The 19,965-nt window shown below is 28.8% G+C and overlaps 1 protein-coding gene across 1 annotated transcript; it reads right to left on the bottom strand.

The window, feature by feature from the left end:
- Positions 1-5,370: 5,370 nt before the first annotated feature.
- Positions 5,371-19,947, bottom strand: LOC107451690 (gamma-soluble NSF attachment protein). The gene is made up of 10 exons (XM_016067859.3): positions 19,779-19,947; positions 17,221-17,288; positions 15,764-15,848; positions 13,819-13,836; positions 13,606-13,746; positions 12,554-12,620; positions 11,331-11,401; positions 9,459-9,617; positions 6,771-6,891; positions 5,371-5,678 (listed from the first exon to the last, which is right to left on the bottom strand). Exons 1-10 carry the CDS (start codon positions 19,838-19,840, stop codon positions 5,547-5,549), a joined length of 924 nt encoding a protein of 307 aa, XP_015923345.1. The 5' UTR covers positions 19,841-19,947; the 3' UTR covers positions 5,371-5,546.
- Between the last annotated feature and the right edge of the window lie 18 nt (positions 19,948-19,965).

Here is a 19,965-nt window from a genome sequence, read left to right as displayed (position 1 = left end):
TTGTGCGCAAATATTTCCGGATGAAACTTATAAAGTTATGGAATTAGTGATTACCATTATCAACTCCATTTTAGCTACAGCTCTTAATCATCGTCAATTCAAAGAATTTTTATTTGAAATGGCGAGTGAGTACGCTGATCTTCTGCTTCATAACAAGGTACGTTGGTTATAAGAGGGAACGTTTTAAAACGTTTCGCGTCCCTTTTTCCGGAAATTAAAGCATTTCTCCTTGAGAAATGCTTTAATTTACTATCTAGGACTAACAGACGATCAGTGGATCCAAAGCTTTTGTTTCAGGGTAGACGTTATGTCTCATCTAAATCAGCTTAATCGTAAACTACAAGGGAAAGGAAACTTAATTTTTTCCATGTTAGAAGAAGTAATAACATTCGAAAACTAATTATCCATTTTCGCTCTTGATTTTTGAAAGGGAAACATTGTTTCACTTTCCGAGCCTGCTGAAGCATCTCCAAGAAAATAATTCTTTTATTGATAAACACCATTTTAAAACAATAATTTTAAATGTGAGGGAAGCATTTCTCAGCAGGTTTCAGGAATTTAAAAACAGCAGAGAAACTTTAGCATTTGTCAAAAATCCTCTTAATGCTACGATAACCGAGTTGAAATTTTCTCCTTTTGAAATTGACATTGGTAGCTTCGAAATACAATTGCTGGATTTAAAAAACAAGGAAATATGGCGCTATAAATTCGAACGTCTTTGTGTTGAGTTGGAAATATTGGAGAAGAAAAAATTTGATCTTAGTTCACAACACAAGTGGTCTGCTTTGAATGACCTGGAGAAGGAAGACATGATCATTTTCAAAGCTTGGAATAGTATTCCTGACTCTAACGATTAGCTGAAAAAGCTCGCGTTTGCTGTTCTTTCCCGTTTCGGTTCTACATATATATGCGAACAATCTTTTTCAAGCATGAACATTATCAAGAGTAAACTTAAAAGTCGTCTTATTGATGATAATTTGGAATCATGCATGCCTAAAATTAAAAACAACAACATACAAACTTGACTTATTCAAAAGGAGATGCAAGCACACTGTTCGCATTAATAAATATTTATTAAGTATGAAATTCAGTTTTATTTAGTGTACTACTTATTTAGTGTAATAAAAGTTTATTAAACAAGCAGATTTGGCTCCCAATTTTCTTAAAAAATTCTTGTAATGTTCATATTTTGCTCTTTGGCTAATAAGTTTGCCGACCACTGGTTTAGAGCAATATATTTTAAAACAATGCTTCCTTTTTAATTATAAATCTTGAAAAGTTACTTTCATGTTGGAAACGTAAACAAACACAGAACATTTAATTAAAGAAATGAACAAAGTTGACCATCACACTTTAAAAACTGTTTCAACTTCGAAATAAGTTAATATTACGTTGAGGAGTTATTATGGCGTTTAGGTAGGAGATAGTACTGAAAACTAGCAATAATTTTGCTTTGGGAAGAAAAAAAACAGGGGAAAGTGATGGGCTTATAGGGGGTTCTAAACTTCCTACAATGAGACAAAATAGTGTTTTTGAGAAAATGTAATAAAAATCATCATGGGGGAGAGGAAAGATAAACGCAACTCTTTGAAATTGGAGAATCCAAAGAAAAGAAGATGAGTTTGGGAAGTGGGATGCATTGGACGGTCCTGTTGCAATGAGGGATATTTCTGGATAGATGAGGGTAACTAATGAAAAGAAAAGCAAGGAAAATGTTTAGATGCAAAATATTGAAAATTATTATATTCAGCATCGATTTTTATTTTTTTTCCCCCGTCAAGTTTAAATCTTCTACTACATTGCTCAAAAAATATTTGTGCCCACCCCCTCGAGCTAGCGCCACTGGTGAGAGCCAGCCCTGCCACTACCACGATTCACCACTGATTGTCAAGGCTCTTTTCCTTAGAATTACGCATTCAAATATGTTGGTATAAAAGAAAATGTGAGAAATAATAACGAATTTTAATGAAATAAGAACATTAGCAACTATATAACGGTTTTCGAATTCTACGCTTATGCGTTAGACCAGGGTTGGGCAAACTTTATTGATCGAGGGCAAAAAATCGAGAGAGAAAAGTTTGGTGGGCCGAGTAAAAACTTCTAAAATAAAATAAAAAAATTTACAAATAACTCAAAAAAGCACTAGTTATTTCATGTATTTAATAATTTCACCATTATTTACTATGACATTATATGCGTGCAATCTTTCCTCCACGCGCAATTAATAATGATAGAACTCGCGCCGGCAGAATGCGCAGTCTGCCACATGTGAAGTACAATTCACCTACATTAGATTCTATATGTCTGCTCCTCGAGAAAGACAAACCCTCGTTGGAGTCAATCTACAGCTATTCTATGCAGAACTTCTGCTTTCAACATTTTACCAATTGAAGCTGTCTGTGCTATTTCCATCAATTTATGTTTTCTAGAACAAAAATAGAGAAAGTAAAAAGGTCACCAGTACTTTGCTAAAAAAGAACAAAAATAGCTTCAAACAAAGTAGGCAAGAAAATGGACGTATAATATATATATTCGCCACGGAATCAGCAATTGAAAATTCTCTCCGCGGGGGGCCACAGTTGGTCCGCGGGCCGTAGTTTATCCATCCCTGTGTTAGACAGTTGCTGTAGTTGTTAATTTACATCGCACTAGAGCTGCACAATGGGCTATTGGCGACGGTCTGGGAAACATCCCGGAGGATGATCCGAAGACATGCCATCACAATTTTGAGCCTCTGCGGAAGGGATGGCACCCCCGCTTCGGTAGCCCGACGACCTGCGCGCGAAGTCGAGCACTTTATGGTAGCACAGTTTAACGAGGACCAATACCGCACACCCTCGGTCCCTACGCAGACTGATCCAAGTGGTCACCCACCCGCACACTGACCGCAGCCAGTGATGCTTGACTTCGGTGATCTGCTGGGAACCGTGTCTTAACGATCAGTCCACTGCGGGACTCATATAGATCTATTGTTGAGTTTTGACCAGCTAATTTGGCCTGTCTATCAACTTCCTCATTGCCCTCATAAATGTAGAAGTAAGGAATGTGGAAGTAAGGTAATGTAGAAGTAAGGAAGAGAAGTAACGTTTTTAGTCCAAATCATCTGCAAAATAAGTTTTTCAATTTTGTAAATAAATTGGAATGCATTGAGCTTCGCACCCTGGACAAAGCAGTATGGTGGGCACAGTGAGGGAATGGCTCTATCCACAAGACATTTTGCAGGTTCCTTTAAACACGCTAAGGTTCAAACTAACTGTTTGCACATAGGGTTTATGACAGGAAGGCGGTTCCTCTAGGCGTCCGAGTCTCCAAATGTAGAAGTTCATAGATAGTCCATATCATGTGTCATTTTTAGTCAGAACATTTAAGAGGCGCATGGCCATTTTCAAGAGGATGTGTTGCTTTTGGTAGTACTTTTTTGCGTCGCACTAGAGCTTCACAGAGGGCTATTAGTGACAGTCTGGGAAACATCTCTAAGGATGATTCGAAAACCTACAATCACAATTTTATTTCTCGTCATAGTTCCCCCCACGAATGTCGAGCCCTTTATCATTGAACAATTTAATGAGGAAAAAGCAGTTTTTTTACAGTTAGCAGTTTTTTGCTGGGTAGTAACCTTTTTCTTTTTACATGCGAGATTTAAACTCATGGGTGTCTCTCACATCCCACTTTTAAGAGGGGCAAAATTAAAACAGACAGTTACAAAAGTGCTCAAAATTACATAAATTAAAAAAAAATTGTTCTATATTTGCAAAATTATTAATTATTTTTAATTTTTAGCTTTCTTTAACTGAACTAGATTTAAATCGATGTTTTATTATTTGTCTGAAATAATAAAGGGACCGTTTTAAAATGTCTGATATCCACTGCCAATGACGTCTATGTTAAAAACTGTATTTTTACTACAGTATATGGGAAATTATAATTTTTCAAAAGTTTTCAGCTTCTTCTCCCTGATTTATGACTAATACACTACTATCTTAAAAACACTCATAGACAGGGTTGCTAGACTTAAGCCAGGCCAAGAAACACTGGTTGGTTTTTTATTTGTTTGAAACCACTAAGAAGAGACCAGCTAAAATATAAAAAGACAGCTTTTATTAAAAAGAATAAAATGAGAATGAGAAAAACTATAATCTTTTCGATTAATTACAGAGGGTGTTAAGAACAATATGAAACAGCTTCAAACTTTAGAAATATTAATAATAATAATTTTCAACTTCTTGGAATTATATCAATCATTTTTTTAAGTTTTACAACCGAATATATTTTTGATATTCTTTTGAAGAAATCTTACAGTTTTATCAAAAATACCTGATGAAAAGAAGATTTAGCATAATTTTTAAATTTTTATTTTTATTTTGAAGCGATTGCACAATTGGGATATTTTGGAACATGATTGTAATACGTTTAGTGATTTTGGGCTTGTTTTGAGGTAAATGTATTATTAGATCATTTACGTCGCACTAAAGCTGCACAATGGGCTATTGGCGACGGTCTGGGAAACATCCCTGAGGATGATCTGAAGACATGCCATCACAATTTTGATCCTCTGCAGAGGGAATGGCTCCCCCGCTTCGGTAGCCCAACGACCCAAAGTAAATGGAATGGCATGCATCATAATTACTAACATTTTAGCCATTGTTATTCACATTAGCTGTAATAATATATTTTAGCATTTTTCTGCAATATTAGACAATTGCTGCATCATAATATCATAACAAATTTTAAATTTTTTTTAACAAATAGTAATAAATAAATTGAATTTCAGTATACACATGTTAATTGCGAATAAAAAAAAAGTTAATAAAGGCCGCCTTTTTTAAGTAAAAGCCAGTCTTTTTAATATTGACCAGGATTAAGTCAGAAAAGATCACGCTCTTTGCAATCCTGTTCTTAGAAAATTTCACTATGAAAATAGTTAAGAATTTTATTTGTAATCATAGAGGTTATTTTTTAGTAAAGAATCAAAAAGTAACTCAGGTAAAAGGTGGCTCAGGAGATAGAGTGTTCACCTCCCAATGAGGTGCCCAGGTCCAAATCCCAGGAGTGGCTAGTCGATACTTCACTCCCAACTTGCACCAATCACAGTGCTGAGGTGAAATATCCTCAGTGGTTGACTGATCATGGGTTAGAGTTGGTTAACTGGTTGAGGTTTACCTCTGCATGCAACCTAAATTCAGGTAAGTTCAATCAAAAAGTTCTTCACAAAGGCTAATTATGCCCAATGCTTGATCTAGGAGTTCCCTTGTCTTCTGATGTGTTGGGTTCAAAATTACGGAGCTACGGAGTTGAATACTGACAATCTTACACTTAAAATTGAGTCAGCTGTTTAATGCAGCTATACAAAATAAAATAAATAACCAAAGGTAGGTACACACATATTTAATGATTTCATGACTAAGTATAAATTAATCTCAGTTGTAATATACAAATTAACAAGATAAATTACGAAATAAATATCACAATGATAACATTATGCCTACAATGAGAATTAGGCTTTTGATTTACAAGTATATACAGTTGAGGGAAATCTAGTGGAATGATTAGAGCAGCCCTTCTGCATATTCATCCTCTTCATCTTGCCCTTGAGCATTAGAGGAATTAGCAGTTTTCTTTTTAGCAACCTTTTCAGACTCTTCAGTTTCAGCTAACAGGCTTCTAGCGAGTCTAGCGAACTAAATATGAATCATTAATTAATAAATAGTTAGAAAATATATTTTGTTATTAAACTTATAATTTGGCAACTTTTTCATTAGTTAAATAATTCGTCAGTTCCTTGAATTTTCTAAAAATTAATGTAAAAATATTTTAAATAAATCAAAGTCGAACTTCCTAAATTTTCACAATAAAATGTCAGTTTAATTTCTACAAGGAGAATTTTTTATTCCGTATTCTTTATTTATACTGTATACTTCTTTATTTTATTTTTTATTAGGAGTACTTTCTGTTTCTGTAGCAACAAAAACAATTTTTAAAATGACTTTTTATAGGAATATTAAAATTTAATAAGTTGAATAATAAATTACTATTGTATAAAATCCCTTTTATTATAGTATCCAAAAGTAGAATAAGCTTTAATGTATACCAATTAATGTTATTATATTTTATAAAAGTATCCAAATAATAAAATAAACTTTGATGCATGAAACTGTTTAAGTTTTATTACAAATTATTACAGTATTGAAAAGATTACTTTGAACTCAAATAAAAATATATTAAAATTATAAATCATTATGTTAATAAAAATTAATTGCTATATTAATTTAACTTAAAATATTAATAAAACTAGTTATTACATTTTAAAAATTAATTACATTAATTAAAATACCTTAGCTAATACTCCAATAAAAAATATAATATACGGTATAAAAATTTTAGAATCATTACGGTATTAAGAAGAATTAAGAAAATGCAAGTTTCTGAATCAATTATGTTTGATGAATGTCAGAAACCAGTTTTAGTAATTATCAGTAACTGTGATTAGCGAAAGTAATCATTGGAAAACTTTTTTTCCAACTAAAGAAATTAATTTCAGTTTATTATAAGAATTAAATTAGCAACTACACTTAAATTAGCACAGCACTATTTAATTGGTCTCTAAATATTGTTTTACGTGACAAGAGAATATGCTAGAATGAAAAAAATATATAAATATAAGTTGCATGGTAAATATAAATTATGTTTTATGCATGTATTTCATTTGAATAACAAAGAGCATAGCAGAAATATATGTATAAAATAATATTATAACACTATAATATTTCTACCTCTACATCCATGTGCTTTATAAATGGGCTGTTAAGTCCCCTGTTGAGCTGTTCAGCGTCACCTTGGTCAAAGCCTTCTAATATATCCAAAAGAGTGCCGCATTCATCTCTCTCACAATAACTAATAAGAAAAATTAATATATTGCACAATTTAGAATATTGTACTTTAGATTCAAAACCTGTAAACAATATAAAATCAAAGGAATGATCATTGTAAGTTGTAAGAAATGTAAAAATAAAACGTGGATCAGGGGCGTAAGGCTGTTTTCATACTTTACCTGACAACGCATGTGTGACTAATCCCCTCACTGTCTAGCGGCAGCTAGGCATATCCACGAGTCCATACACTCTCAAAAAGTTTAGAGCGAGAAATGTGTATATCACATCACGAAAGTCTCCTTAGAAATGCGAAGACAAGCCAGAAAGTGCTATGGGGATGCAATTTCCACTCCGCACTTTGCACAAACCCGGAAAACCCTGTTGCTATTACAAAAGAAGCCACTCCTCAGGTGGCCGCTGGCAAACTTCGACAGTGCCGTCTGGTCGGCTCTATCGCAGGGAAGGCCAATGTAGCCCCCAGGACATCTCTGCCAATACCAATCATGGAATGGAAGGATCTTCCAAGACTTTAAGTCATTGTTTTTCCTGAAGGAGTAAAGCTCGTTGAAAGTCAATGAGGAAACTGAATACAATGGCTCAACTGAACCTGACAACGTTGGAGAAATAAAATAATGGAGATTTTACTAGCGACATATTTTAGTTTGCAAGAAAAGTTGTGATACATTATGCATATTCATGTAAGTCAAAAAGAGAAATTCTAAATTGGAAATAATATAAGCACTTACATATAGTGAAGTAAAAAAATATATATATAAATCTTAATCTAAAGAAGATTTTTTTAAACCATTATTTATAATTACTTAAACTATAAACACTCAACATACTGCAGCACTGCATTAGCACCAGCTGTTGAGGAATAAGAGAAGTATTTTTGCCATCAGCAGATATTTTATTGCCAAAAATGTTTTTTTTAAAATTTCTTCAACAAATATAGAGAAATTTGAGAATATACGGTAAACAGGAGATAGTCGTAAGAAACAGGAGTCTCCCTTAAAAAACAGGAGACTTGGCAGGTATGGAGACAAGCATCATTATCATCAGTACTTAGCACTGATGATTAAAAACTTTTAAGGCCTCAACCATGGTGCAGTGTACTTGAAAGATTTCGGAAAATTTCTCTTTTAAATGTGCCTCTTTAACCATCAATTATACAGTTTATTCTGTATAAAGTTAAATAATTATCCATATAAGATCAAAATTTACAAAAAAGCAATATTTATTGCATTACATTAAAAAAACAATGATGTGAAATAAACTTTAATTAATTAAGCTAAATATTAGCTAATTTATTAAGCTATTATATAAAGCTAAAATATCTCCTGAGTATGCTAGCTATTATTTTCTTTGATATTTCCCTACAAAATTAAATCATACTAGAAAAAGAAAACTTTATTTTTCAACTATTTTTATATTTTTCAATAGAAGTGTCTTGGTATTTTTATATGCATTTTTTACATGAAAAAACGAATATTAATAAAATAATTTAATTGCAAATATAGAGTGCAAAACTTGAAATAAAAAGAAGTAATTTTTGAAAGAAAAGACTAAATTCTTTTACAAATTCAGCTTTTTCTTCTTGATTTTTGATTACAAAATTATTTTCTTCTAATTAGTGTGCTAAAGACTGTACTTAATTTCTTAAATATAAATTTTTTATACAAATTTTATCAGCTTTACCTATATTTCTAATATTCAAGTTGTTAAATGTTTTAGAAATTTCCAAAATAAGGTAAAAAGAATTAGTGCATTTTTGTAGATTAGTCAGTTACTTCCTATTACTTCTATTAAATGTGCTAATTTGTAAGAAAAAATTAATAAATAAATTGTTATATTTTAGAAAAAAAATCTCTTTAACATTAAAATATTGTGAAACTGGTAACAATAAAAAATAGGTTTATCAAAGTTGTGTGAATCGTTACTTTTCTAATAAATAAATAAACAATCACATAAAAATATTATGCATATACTGTTATATACCTAAAAAATATATTGTTCAAACATTATGTAAGTATGCTTTTAGCCATTTCAAACTCTTCTTTCTCCTGTGTCAGCAGAGATAAGAAAATTATAATCTTGCAAAAGAAAGTTGTAACACCCCTCTCTCCGTTTGTCTTTTACTTTAACTTTGGCATCAACTGTAGTATTCTAATTTTAAGATTGAATTCAGATCGAGGATGCAACTTTGCAAAAAACTAAATTCATGCTTCAAAACAAAATTCATACCACTTTTGCTGCAATTCTCAGCAAAAATAAGCATAATACAAACCCTTCTTTCAGTTAGGTACTTATGTTATATTTGAACAGACCGTTAACTGATTAAAAATTAAAAGAAAGGTGTGAATAATGATGAATAAAAATGAGATTCTATTTCAGCCAGAGTTCCAAGAATTATCTCTTTTCCAGTAGTTGTTAAACCAGGCTTACATTAGAAAATCATTATTACAAAATAAGCATCATCTAAGAAGCACACATAGCAATATAATGGTATTCATTACAAATTAAAGTTCTACTCATAAATGAATACTCTTAGCAAAGATTTCAATGTGAGTCATCAAGAGTGATACATACTTGCAGCCTTCTTTGAAAGCTTTATCAGCAGCAACATAATCCTCTCTCATTAAATGAATCAAAACCTGTGCTACTACAAGCCGCCCAGCAGCTCTTGTATTATTAGTTTGTAGATGATATTCCATTTCTTTCTTAACCATGTCTGCTGCATCATCAAACCTAACAATTTAGAAGAATAATTATCATTAACAGTTAGATGAGTATTATGAAAGGTGTTTTATGAAAGGTGTTTTATGAATTATGTTGAAAGACAACAAAGCTGAAAAATAGCAGACTACTTCATTTCATTTTTCTCTCTACATTTAAAACAAATGAATGAAAAGCAAAATGCATCCTCATATTCTTCATATAAGCTATTTTTATACATGAACCAAGATTTTCATTAAAAAAATAAGATCTGAGAAGCATAACAAATATAAGTATCAAAAATGTTTATGTCAACGAAAATTTATTTTAAAAGTTAGACAAGTCTAACAACACAATCATTAAATAAATCATTTTTTTATATATATAAAGGAATAAGAAGCAGAATCTAATAAAAAGAAGAAATTGGTATTATTTGCATGGCTCAAACTCACTGTTAGAGATCTTAACTGCAATTTTGGAGTCTGAATGAGGAAATTAATATAGTATTGAGCAGTTAATCTGAAATAAGGGGGAAAAATTTATTTGGAACAAAGTAATCAGTATTTTGAAAATTTCTCTTCAGTATTTGGAACTTAATGGCTTATTCTAGGTTTGTCTAAACTTACTTTTTTAACACTATAAATTTTAAATTACTTATGGAGATGAAAGAGAATTAGCAATGAAAAGTCTCTACCATGGTATAGTGTTTTCTTAAGTATCAATAAGTTGTTTTGATAGTATTGAGTATTATCAATACCTTTTTTCAATAGTACTCAATTCTTCGATTTAACTTGAACGAGAAAATGATTCCCTTTAATGATTTGTTATAGCTGTTTCGATCCAATTAACCGATATTAGGATTCAAAGGTGAACCGATTTTATTAAGAGTTTAGCCAAGAAATAATTTATTTATTTGTCAATAAATTCAAGATTTAAAAGATAAAAAGAATAAGCACAACAATATCTCATCTTTTTAAATTTTTTGAAAAATTCAATGATAAAAATACATTGCATAGTAAATTAAAAGCTAACACAATCATAAATCAAAATGGTTTGTTTCTTTTGTTCACACTTTTGCTTTAACAAAATATGTAAACTTAAGAAAAATGAGTTTTATTAAAATAAAAGTTCATTAAATAGGTTGTTAAATTAAATTAAATAGGTTCATTAAATAGGTTCATTAAATAGTTCATTAATAGGTTCATAAAATTCATAAAATAGGAGTTCATTTGAATAAAGGAAAAGAAAAAATATAAACTTTGGAACAAGCATATTTTTCTGAAAAAATAATGTAAATGTTTAACAAGAAAAATATATTGCATGATAAATCCAAAGTAATACAATCATAAGAAAACACAGTTTACTTTTTTCATTAAAAAAATAAACTAAATGAAAGTAAAATAATAAATAAATAAAAAGAAGGTGGTATTAAAATGAATACAATATCTTTATTGAATTTTGAATAAGGAAAGTAATACATTATGGAACAGGTAAGTTTGAGTTTAGGAAACCAGAAATCAAGAAAAAAAATATTTTGGAGCAAATATAATTTTTGAAGGGTAATATTAACATTTAACAATTTTGGAACAACTGGTATGTCTCGTAGTAACTAGTTTTAGATTTGATAAAGAAAGAGAATGCACTTAGAGACAAGTGTACAGTTAGATATTTAGAAAGCTAATATAAATGTTTGAGAGTCTATATTGATCAAGTACAATTATAACCAAAATTTAATAGTTATTATACCTTCTAAGCTTGACCAAAATCCTAGCAGCTTTCCCAACAAATTCTGAAGCTTGTGTGGGCCGATCTTCTATCTAAAATTAAAAAGACAAAATTTTTAAACTTCTTCAAAGAATGACAATTAAAACAATATTAGCAACAGAATAATATGATTGTTTTCACTAATTAATGAAAATTTCATAATACAATTTTTTTCACCTAGTACATAATACAATTTTTTTTACCTACCACTTTCTTTTAATGTGTCAAAAGCCTTCATTATTATTATTTAAAGGGTATTACATTTTAACAAAATTTCTCAGGTTATTACTCTGGTTACAAGATAATTTAAGAACAGCGACATGAAACTGCTTAAGCAAAATTGTTTTAATTAAATAGTTTGCATTAAAAAGTGTTAAATTTTATAAATAAATGTAACTTACATGTAATAACTTTAAAATTTAGTAATTACAAAAACCCATGATATTTCTCTCCAATACTTCTAAACTTTGCAACTTAAAAACACAAGTGCAAAGCACATACCACGATGTGTAACTTCAAAGATTTTATTTTGATGAGAAATAGGTAGTGTTAAACACAGTTTTTATAACAGTATAAAATATTTTAATACAATAAAATTGCTTTAAAAAAGATATAAAAGGATTTAAGGAATAAATCATTTGCTTTAAAGTTTCATTTGTTACATCTGTAAGAAATCATCAGATAAAATTTAAAATTGCACTAATGTTTGAAAAAAAAAATGAATTTCGCAGACAAAGAATAATTTAATAAATCATTTCACATCCTCTTTAAAATCCCATTTGTTTCAAATTTAATTTTAAGCTGCCTTATTTAAGAGAAATAAACAATTTGTTTAGACTTTCATTTAATTACATCATAGCTTAAAATAAAAATATATAAATATTATTGCAAATTACAAGAAAAAGATTCAAATTTTGAACTACAAGAAATGAATTGAGATTTTTCTGCCAACTAATTATTTACAATTTGCATTGTAATACATAAATTATTTATTATTGAACAAAATTATTAATATTTAACCTTTTATTTAAAATTATTATTTTACAGAGAGTATTATTTTCTGTTATTTGATGAATGACACTTAAATAAAACTTCTTTATTGAAATATTCATACAAACGAAATAATTCTAATATTTTGAATCACAACTGAAAAAAATACAATAAACATAAAGTAATAATGATAAAATAAATAAAGTTATATTTACCATAACTACATCTGCGGCTTTTATATAAAGTTGTAAAGCTACTTCAGGGTTTTTACTTTCAACCATTCTGAAAAAAAAAAAAAAAGCTTATTTCAAGAATATTTTTTGAGAAGTAACTTAAAAAAAGAAAAGAAACTGATTCAATAATCCTAGTACAGATTTTCTTGTAGAATCAAATTGAACATATATCTGGCATTAAAATCCTATTACATAAAAGATTTAGCAATCATAAAAATTTACCATTTACTTCTTTAACGAAAAAAAAAATTCACGATAAACTTTCTATTTTTTGTGACAAAACGTGTTTCAGGCAGATATGTCAAGAAACTTGCTTTAAAACATGTAAGTTAGATTAGAACAGTAATCAGGGTGCGCAGCCAAATCTTTCAACAAAAAATAAGCACCTTTTAAGTACTTTTTAAGCACTCAAAAATATTTTTAAGCACTATATACATTAACAAAATGCAAAATAATTTTTAAAGACTTTAGATGATCATGAGAAAATAACTAGTTCCTAACAAAAAACTCTTTTCTTGATTATATTAGCGGTTATAAAATGATCGAGAGATTTTTCATATTAGAGGGTGGTAAATGAAATCTGAAATTGAGAATATCTTGCAAAATGCAGCAGAGTTGCACATGAGAAGGCAATAATCTCACCAAACCCAGCTCAGTAGATACACATACAGACTCGCAAGTATTTGATCAAACATGCAAAATGATTGGCGCTTACATACGCTATGGACCGATGGTACACTGAAATGAAATGTGAAAACGTTGAATAAAACAATGTGAAAAGCACGCTTTTGCATAACATGTGGAGAAAATTGACATGGTAAAAAAAAAAAATCTCAGTTTTGAAAAGGGAAAATTAGGCACTTTTTAAAAACGCTACGCACCATGGTATACCTGTTTGTTTAATACATTAAAAGAATTGTTGCAAAGTTGCAAATTCAATGTGGTGCAAGTATTATTTTTAAACTATTAAAATGAGCAATTGAAATTATCAAAGATGGCAAACTTATAAAGTGAAAAGAAATATATATAAATACTTTGCTCCCCTGTCCAATGTTAAAGCTGCAGTATCGGGTGTACCATGCTCTCTAAATAGTTGACATGCTCGATGAATCAAGTCAATAGCAGTCTTGTAATCCTCCATACATTTAGAGATCAAAGCTGCCTGCTCATAGTTCCTAAAATAATTTTTTTTTAAAACAATGTCAAAAAAATTTATACAAATTAAATTTTTTTTATTAAGTACTTACTTTGCAGCTGAGAAGAAACTTTCTTAAATTAAGGACAACAACAAAAAAAAAAAACTTATAGACTAAATTATATTTAAATATTTAAAAACCAATACAAAGTAATGAAATAACTAGAGTAATAAAATAAAACTAAAATCAAAATTAGGAAACATTCTGCAATAAAATTTAAACATAATTACTTTAAAGCTTTTGTAAAATAGGTAAAAATTATAAAACAAGGGAGCATAAAAATTTTTTTTAGCTTCTTAAAGCATTGGAAAAAATGTAATTATATATTAGTTGCAGATATATAAAATATAAACACAGAAAACTACTAATGATTTTAGATTTATATTAGTTAAACAATATATAATAAATTTCTTGATGTTAAAACTTATCCTTTTTTATTTTAATGCATGTAATAAAATAAAATATGAAACAAAATATAAAGTAATATATTTATGTGATAGAAAAACCTTATACAGCAGAAATATAACTCACAATCTTAAGACTTAATAAATATTTTTACAGACAAATGTATATTTTTACAAGTCAATCCAGTATATTTTATATACTTGAAGTATTATTCCATATACTTAGATAATATTTCTTGCATATGTAGTATTTAAACTATCAAGCATATAAATCAGTTCAGATTAGAATGAAACAATATAAAATGAAATAATATAATTTCTAATGGTAATTTATAACAGAGAATAATACAGTCGTCCCCATTTAATGGCATATCGGATAACCAAATAACCCGCTTATACAAATAAAATTTTATGGAACCAAATCATTTTATATGAAACCAATGCTAAACTTCCCCGTTTATAGGAGTATTTGATTATTTATGTCCGTGCCTAATTGCATAAAGAGGAGGTACTGAAATGAATTTTTATTTTTGAGAAATGTTTCTCCAGCTAAACTGGAATTTCTGTTTTTCAGTTAAGATAAGGTTGTAATAGGTGGTCACTTCAATAGAGACTTAACTGTTCATTAATTGGTCTAAACAGGTGTTAGGAGTAAAGTTGAAAAATTAATCAAATCTTGCTGCCAGTTATACATTGAAATAAAGGAAGGGAGTTTCACCCTTCTTTGGCTTATTTCACTCACACATCGTTTAGAATGTACAAAAGGTACAGAATGATTTGTTTTGTGGTTAAGACTTGTGGTCCCCTCCTACTGCACTATTAGCTTTGATAAGAAAAAGTTTCACAAACCTAACACACTAGAGTACAGTGTGTCTTTCTCTTAAGTGGAATAATCATTGCTTAATCCAGTGAATAACTCTGAGTTGGTTGCAAGTTGAGAGTGAAAAGGAATGATTTGAATTAATCGGAAGAAGAAAAAAAGAAAAAAAATGAATCTTAGAAACAATAAATTAAAAAAAATCCCAAACTAAAATAGCACATTGATTTAAAATTTCTTAAGTTTTGAGGATTAGAAAAAAATAAATAAGTACATAAAAATAAAACAAATTCCGAATGTATTTGAAAGAAGCACAAAGGTCATGAAAGTATAAGCAGAAACCAAAAGGGAAAATCTATTTATCATAAATTGATGAATTAAAGGGCATAAAAACAGTTTTCAATAATAGATTTTTTTGGAAGGGAACAAATAATATTTTAGTATCTATATTATACTTTTCACTAACATTGATTTATTTTTATGTAACTTTAAATGACATTTATATTTTATGATACAAAAACAATCAGTTTTAATTATAATTATTTATTGTTCATAAAACAGAGTTTATTTAATCAAAACACTATACTATGCATTAAATACCATTAAAAAGTAAAATTTCACAAAAATTTAGAATTTAAGAATGAATATTGCATTCCCCTTTTAATCCAATAACCCACTTAATTGCATAGATTTTGCTGGAACCGATGATGGCTTTAAACGGGGTTAATTGTATGATTAAAAAGATGCATCAAATAATGATACACAATAAGGATACGAGTTATTTTTAGCATAACAGTCAGCAGCTTTCATAAAACTATCTCTGCTTTCAGTATAAAGCTTGCCAGATTTGAAATGGGTAGCTAAAAATAAAAAAATCATTTAATACAATTTACTAACAGTTGTATGTATTACATAAAATTAGAATTAACTTATTCTGATAGTAAAAAGCTTGTCAGAACTTAATTTAAAAATTTTACTTACCTTAAAAGAAAATCATAAAATAATTAATGTTTGGTAAAAATTAAATTGGTTTCATTAGATGAATCAACATAACTTCCTTCTTACTTATTTATATGTTCTTAGAAGAAATGTTTGTTTAATAACTTATAAACATGTGCTAATATATTGTATTAATGCAATAAAAAATATCGGATCTACGTACTATAGTATATTAAGAAATACAATGCATTACAATAAAAAAAAGTAATCATTTCAGATAAATATTGAATTTCAGAAAATATTGTTTAGAACTCTATAAACTTATTATATTTCGTTGAGAGAGAAAACATATTATCTAAAATTCTAATGGATTTATCAGTTAGAATGCAGTTTACCCAATATTTAGACCAATCTTTAAAATGAGAAAATTTTTAATATTGCAAAGAATAAAAATTTTTGAACGTCCTTCTAACAGTGAGAAGGAAATAGTTTTTTCATTGCACTTAAATGTTTTTTTTTTTTTTTTTTTAATGTTTGGTAAATAAAAAAAAAGTTAAAAATATATTTTGGAAAATTTTAATTCTTGAATCTATAATTTGTACAGACTGTTTTTTATGAAAAACTTTTGCCACCACAATACGAAAGATAACATAATGTTTGATGTTGTAATGTTGTAACATAAGCTTTAATAACAAAAATATTAATTTAATTGTGAGAGATTCACACAAATATTAATCACGATTAGGCATCACAAAATTTATTTCATATAATTTGTTTATTATATGAAAAAGATTGGTGATATATTGTTGGAATGTAATCAGTTAATATGTAAAACAACTTGCTTTGATCTTAACAATGTAACATCAAAAACAAAAACTTTCAAATGCATGCATCTCTGCCGCACTAAAACTAATCCTTTTTAAATGTGAAGACACAGATTTGCTATTCACTGATTATATTGGTAAAAATTACGTGAAATATAAATTCTAATCAGAATTTTGGAACTACAGTTTTTGGTTAAACTTGGCAACAATCCTAATTAGTTTAATAACTAATTTGGTTAGTGTGTGATCAGCGAGATTTAACCTCACATATTATTGCTCTTGTCTACATTCTCATTTCACCCTGAATTTGAACTAACAATCATCGGCTTTGCAGTTAGGTAAGCTGACAGCTTGGTCAGCTGGCTAGGTAGATATTGCATTAAAAAAAAAAAGATCAAAAAGTGCCTAACAAGTCACTGTTTTCAATCAGAAATAGTATACATTATTACTGCAAAGAAAATAAACTCACCAGCTTTTACATATTCACTAGCTGCATTGTCATAGTCAGGCTTCCATTTTAAAAATGAAGTCTTCAAACTATAAAATAAAGCAATGTATAAGTATAAAATCAGATGACTAAAAATTTTTTTTCTGTATTATTCAAAATCCAATTGGTAACTAAAGTTTTATTTACAATAGTATACATGAAATTACTATTTTAGAATACCAGCAATATATAAATGAAAGATATTAATTTAATATAGGGTTCTCTTAAAATACTGTCAATGAAAGATTAAAGTTTTAATACTTTAAGATCTTAGTCTTAATATACTAGCATATTCAGAAAATATTAAACTTAATTTATACAATTTTATTTTACTACATGTTTGTAAATGAAAACAATTTAGTGACTAGGATTTCCAATAGGCTAGCTTTTCATTTGCCTAACTTAGCAGTTCAAGATTTTAATACATTTTAGAATTTAGATTAGGTTTTATAAATTTATATTTTAATCTCAAAATTTATGATCATTCAGGAGGCTATATACATTAGAAAATTGCTAGATATAACAATTTTATTGTACTCAGGTTGCAAAATATATTTTAACATCCATTCAAACAAATAATCCTTACTTCCTTAAAAAAAGTAATAAATAAATAAAACTTGCATGAAAAATACAACAAAAAGCAAATGAAGGAAAAAACATATTTTTAATAAATAGTTGCAAAACTAATGTAAAAACAAATCTAGAACTCAGCAAAATAGTTTTTTTTCTGTCATGTTTGTACCATAAAAATGCATAGGTATCAAAATTAGACATCTTTAAATCATGTTTTTTTTTTCTTTCTTTTTTGGAAATGATAGATTAGAATTCTAGAATAGCATAAACTAGTTATAATTGCTTCATGCTTTATATTTTGCAAGAAGGAAATATATTATTTTTTTTCTTTTCTTTCCTTTAGAAAAATTACAGAATTGATGACCAAAGAAAAATTGCGCTCTATCATACAATTTTTTATGGAAACACAAATTTTATTTTAACAAGCATTTTGATTGTAATTAATCATATTTGATCAAAAAAAATATTAATGAAGGAAATACCAAGCAACAGTCTTATGAAAAAAATAAGTGCAGAGAATACCTATGGCTCTCACATGCATGAATAGTTACCATCCTAGTTATTATTATTTGTGTATGGCAATTAACAAATGCCATATTTATGTATTTCTTCTTAAAAATAAAGTAAAAACCTATTGGTTGTACCAAATAAATACAGTACAGTTATAGACTTAATTCCTTTTTTGGGAAGACTTGGAAAATTTGCCGTATTATCATTGCCCCAGGTGAGGAGTGTGGCAACAGGTATTATTGCTATTGTTATACTAATTAAAAATTTCTGTGGTCATAGGTACTAATATAGTTATTCTGTAATTAGTAATGCTAATATAGCTAAGAGATAAGAAATTTTTTTTGACCCTAGAAATCGAGAAGTGTAATAGTGATTTCCAAATAATGGGGAGATTTCCGTATCGTGATCTGTGGTAGAATAATCGCCAAGTCTTGGAAACTTCCGGGCAATGGCCCGCGAGTAGCAAACAAAAAAAAAATCACAGAAAGGGACCAACTCAAAAGGTATAACTCGTAGCCACCCCCGAGCAAACATCTGCATGTTTTTTTTAAAAAAATATTGCAAGTTTAAAATCTATTTGGCACCTTGGAGATTGAAGTTGGCGCGACAGATCACAATACGGAAATATCCCCCAACTAATAGTGGCAAACCATGCCTGTCCAAAATATGAAAAAGAAAACATATTTCATACATAGCTGCTCAATTTTCAGCATTACATTAAATGCCAAATTTTTTATCCTTGTTGGCAACAGGGGAGATTTTCGTATCGTAATCTGTGACAGAATAATCGCCAAGCTTTTTGCAACTTCCAGGCAGCGATTTGAAAGTTTAAAATTTGTTTGGCATCTTCGCGATTATAGTTGGCTCGACAGATCACAATACGGAAATATCTCCTGGCAACATACAATTAATATTATAATAAGCTGATATATAGACTTTTCTGAAACTTTTAAGTGTACATAAGATACTAGTAAACAATGAAAAATATGCACATTCAACATCCAGAAATGAAAATTCAAGCAAAAGTTTCCTTTTTAGTTTAGCAACACAGTTTAACCATATAAATACTATATATATTGGATATTAAATTAGAGAAAAAGATAGCGACTTCTTAAGATATAATCCATAATGCTACTTATTTCAAAGCGTTTTTTTAAAATTTAAACGGTGAATTATGCAAATAAAGACTTTTCATATCGAACAAAAGAAATTTTAAACATTAAGTTATGCTTTCGACAGAGGTACTTCAACTTTTAATTTATAATACAAAATCTGCAAAACTCCAAGGCCTTACAAAATAACAAATGTTTATATAAGTAATCTTTCTATTTTAGCACTCAGAGCTGAAGTAAAGAGAAGTAAAATTATATTTATCGTACGTAATCTCAAATTATTTTGAAATTAACAATTTTAATAATTAAGGGAACGAATTAAAGAAAAACTGATATCTTTCGTACAATTTTTCAGCTTCTCTAATACTTTGATTTGCTTGGTCTAAATTTTTTGATGGACTATTCATTTTTTTGATGTTAAATCCTAGATTACGGATCCAAATAAAATGTCAACAAATCTAACAGCTGCAGTACAGATTTTATTAGTTAGGAGTTGGCTTGAACTCTATTTTACTACATATGATTGGTTTAT

This window comes from Parasteatoda tepidariorum, chromosome 1, assembly GCF_982258835.1.
Source record: "Parasteatoda tepidariorum strain Cologne lab strain chromosome 1, Ptep-v5.0, whole genome shotgun sequence".
In the NCBI taxonomy this organism is placed as follows: Eukaryota; Metazoa; Arthropoda; class Arachnida; order Araneae; family Theridiidae; genus Parasteatoda; species Parasteatoda tepidariorum.
The sequence above is the reverse complement of the archived record's forward strand: the minus strand, read 5'-3'. Positions and strand labels throughout refer to the sequence as shown.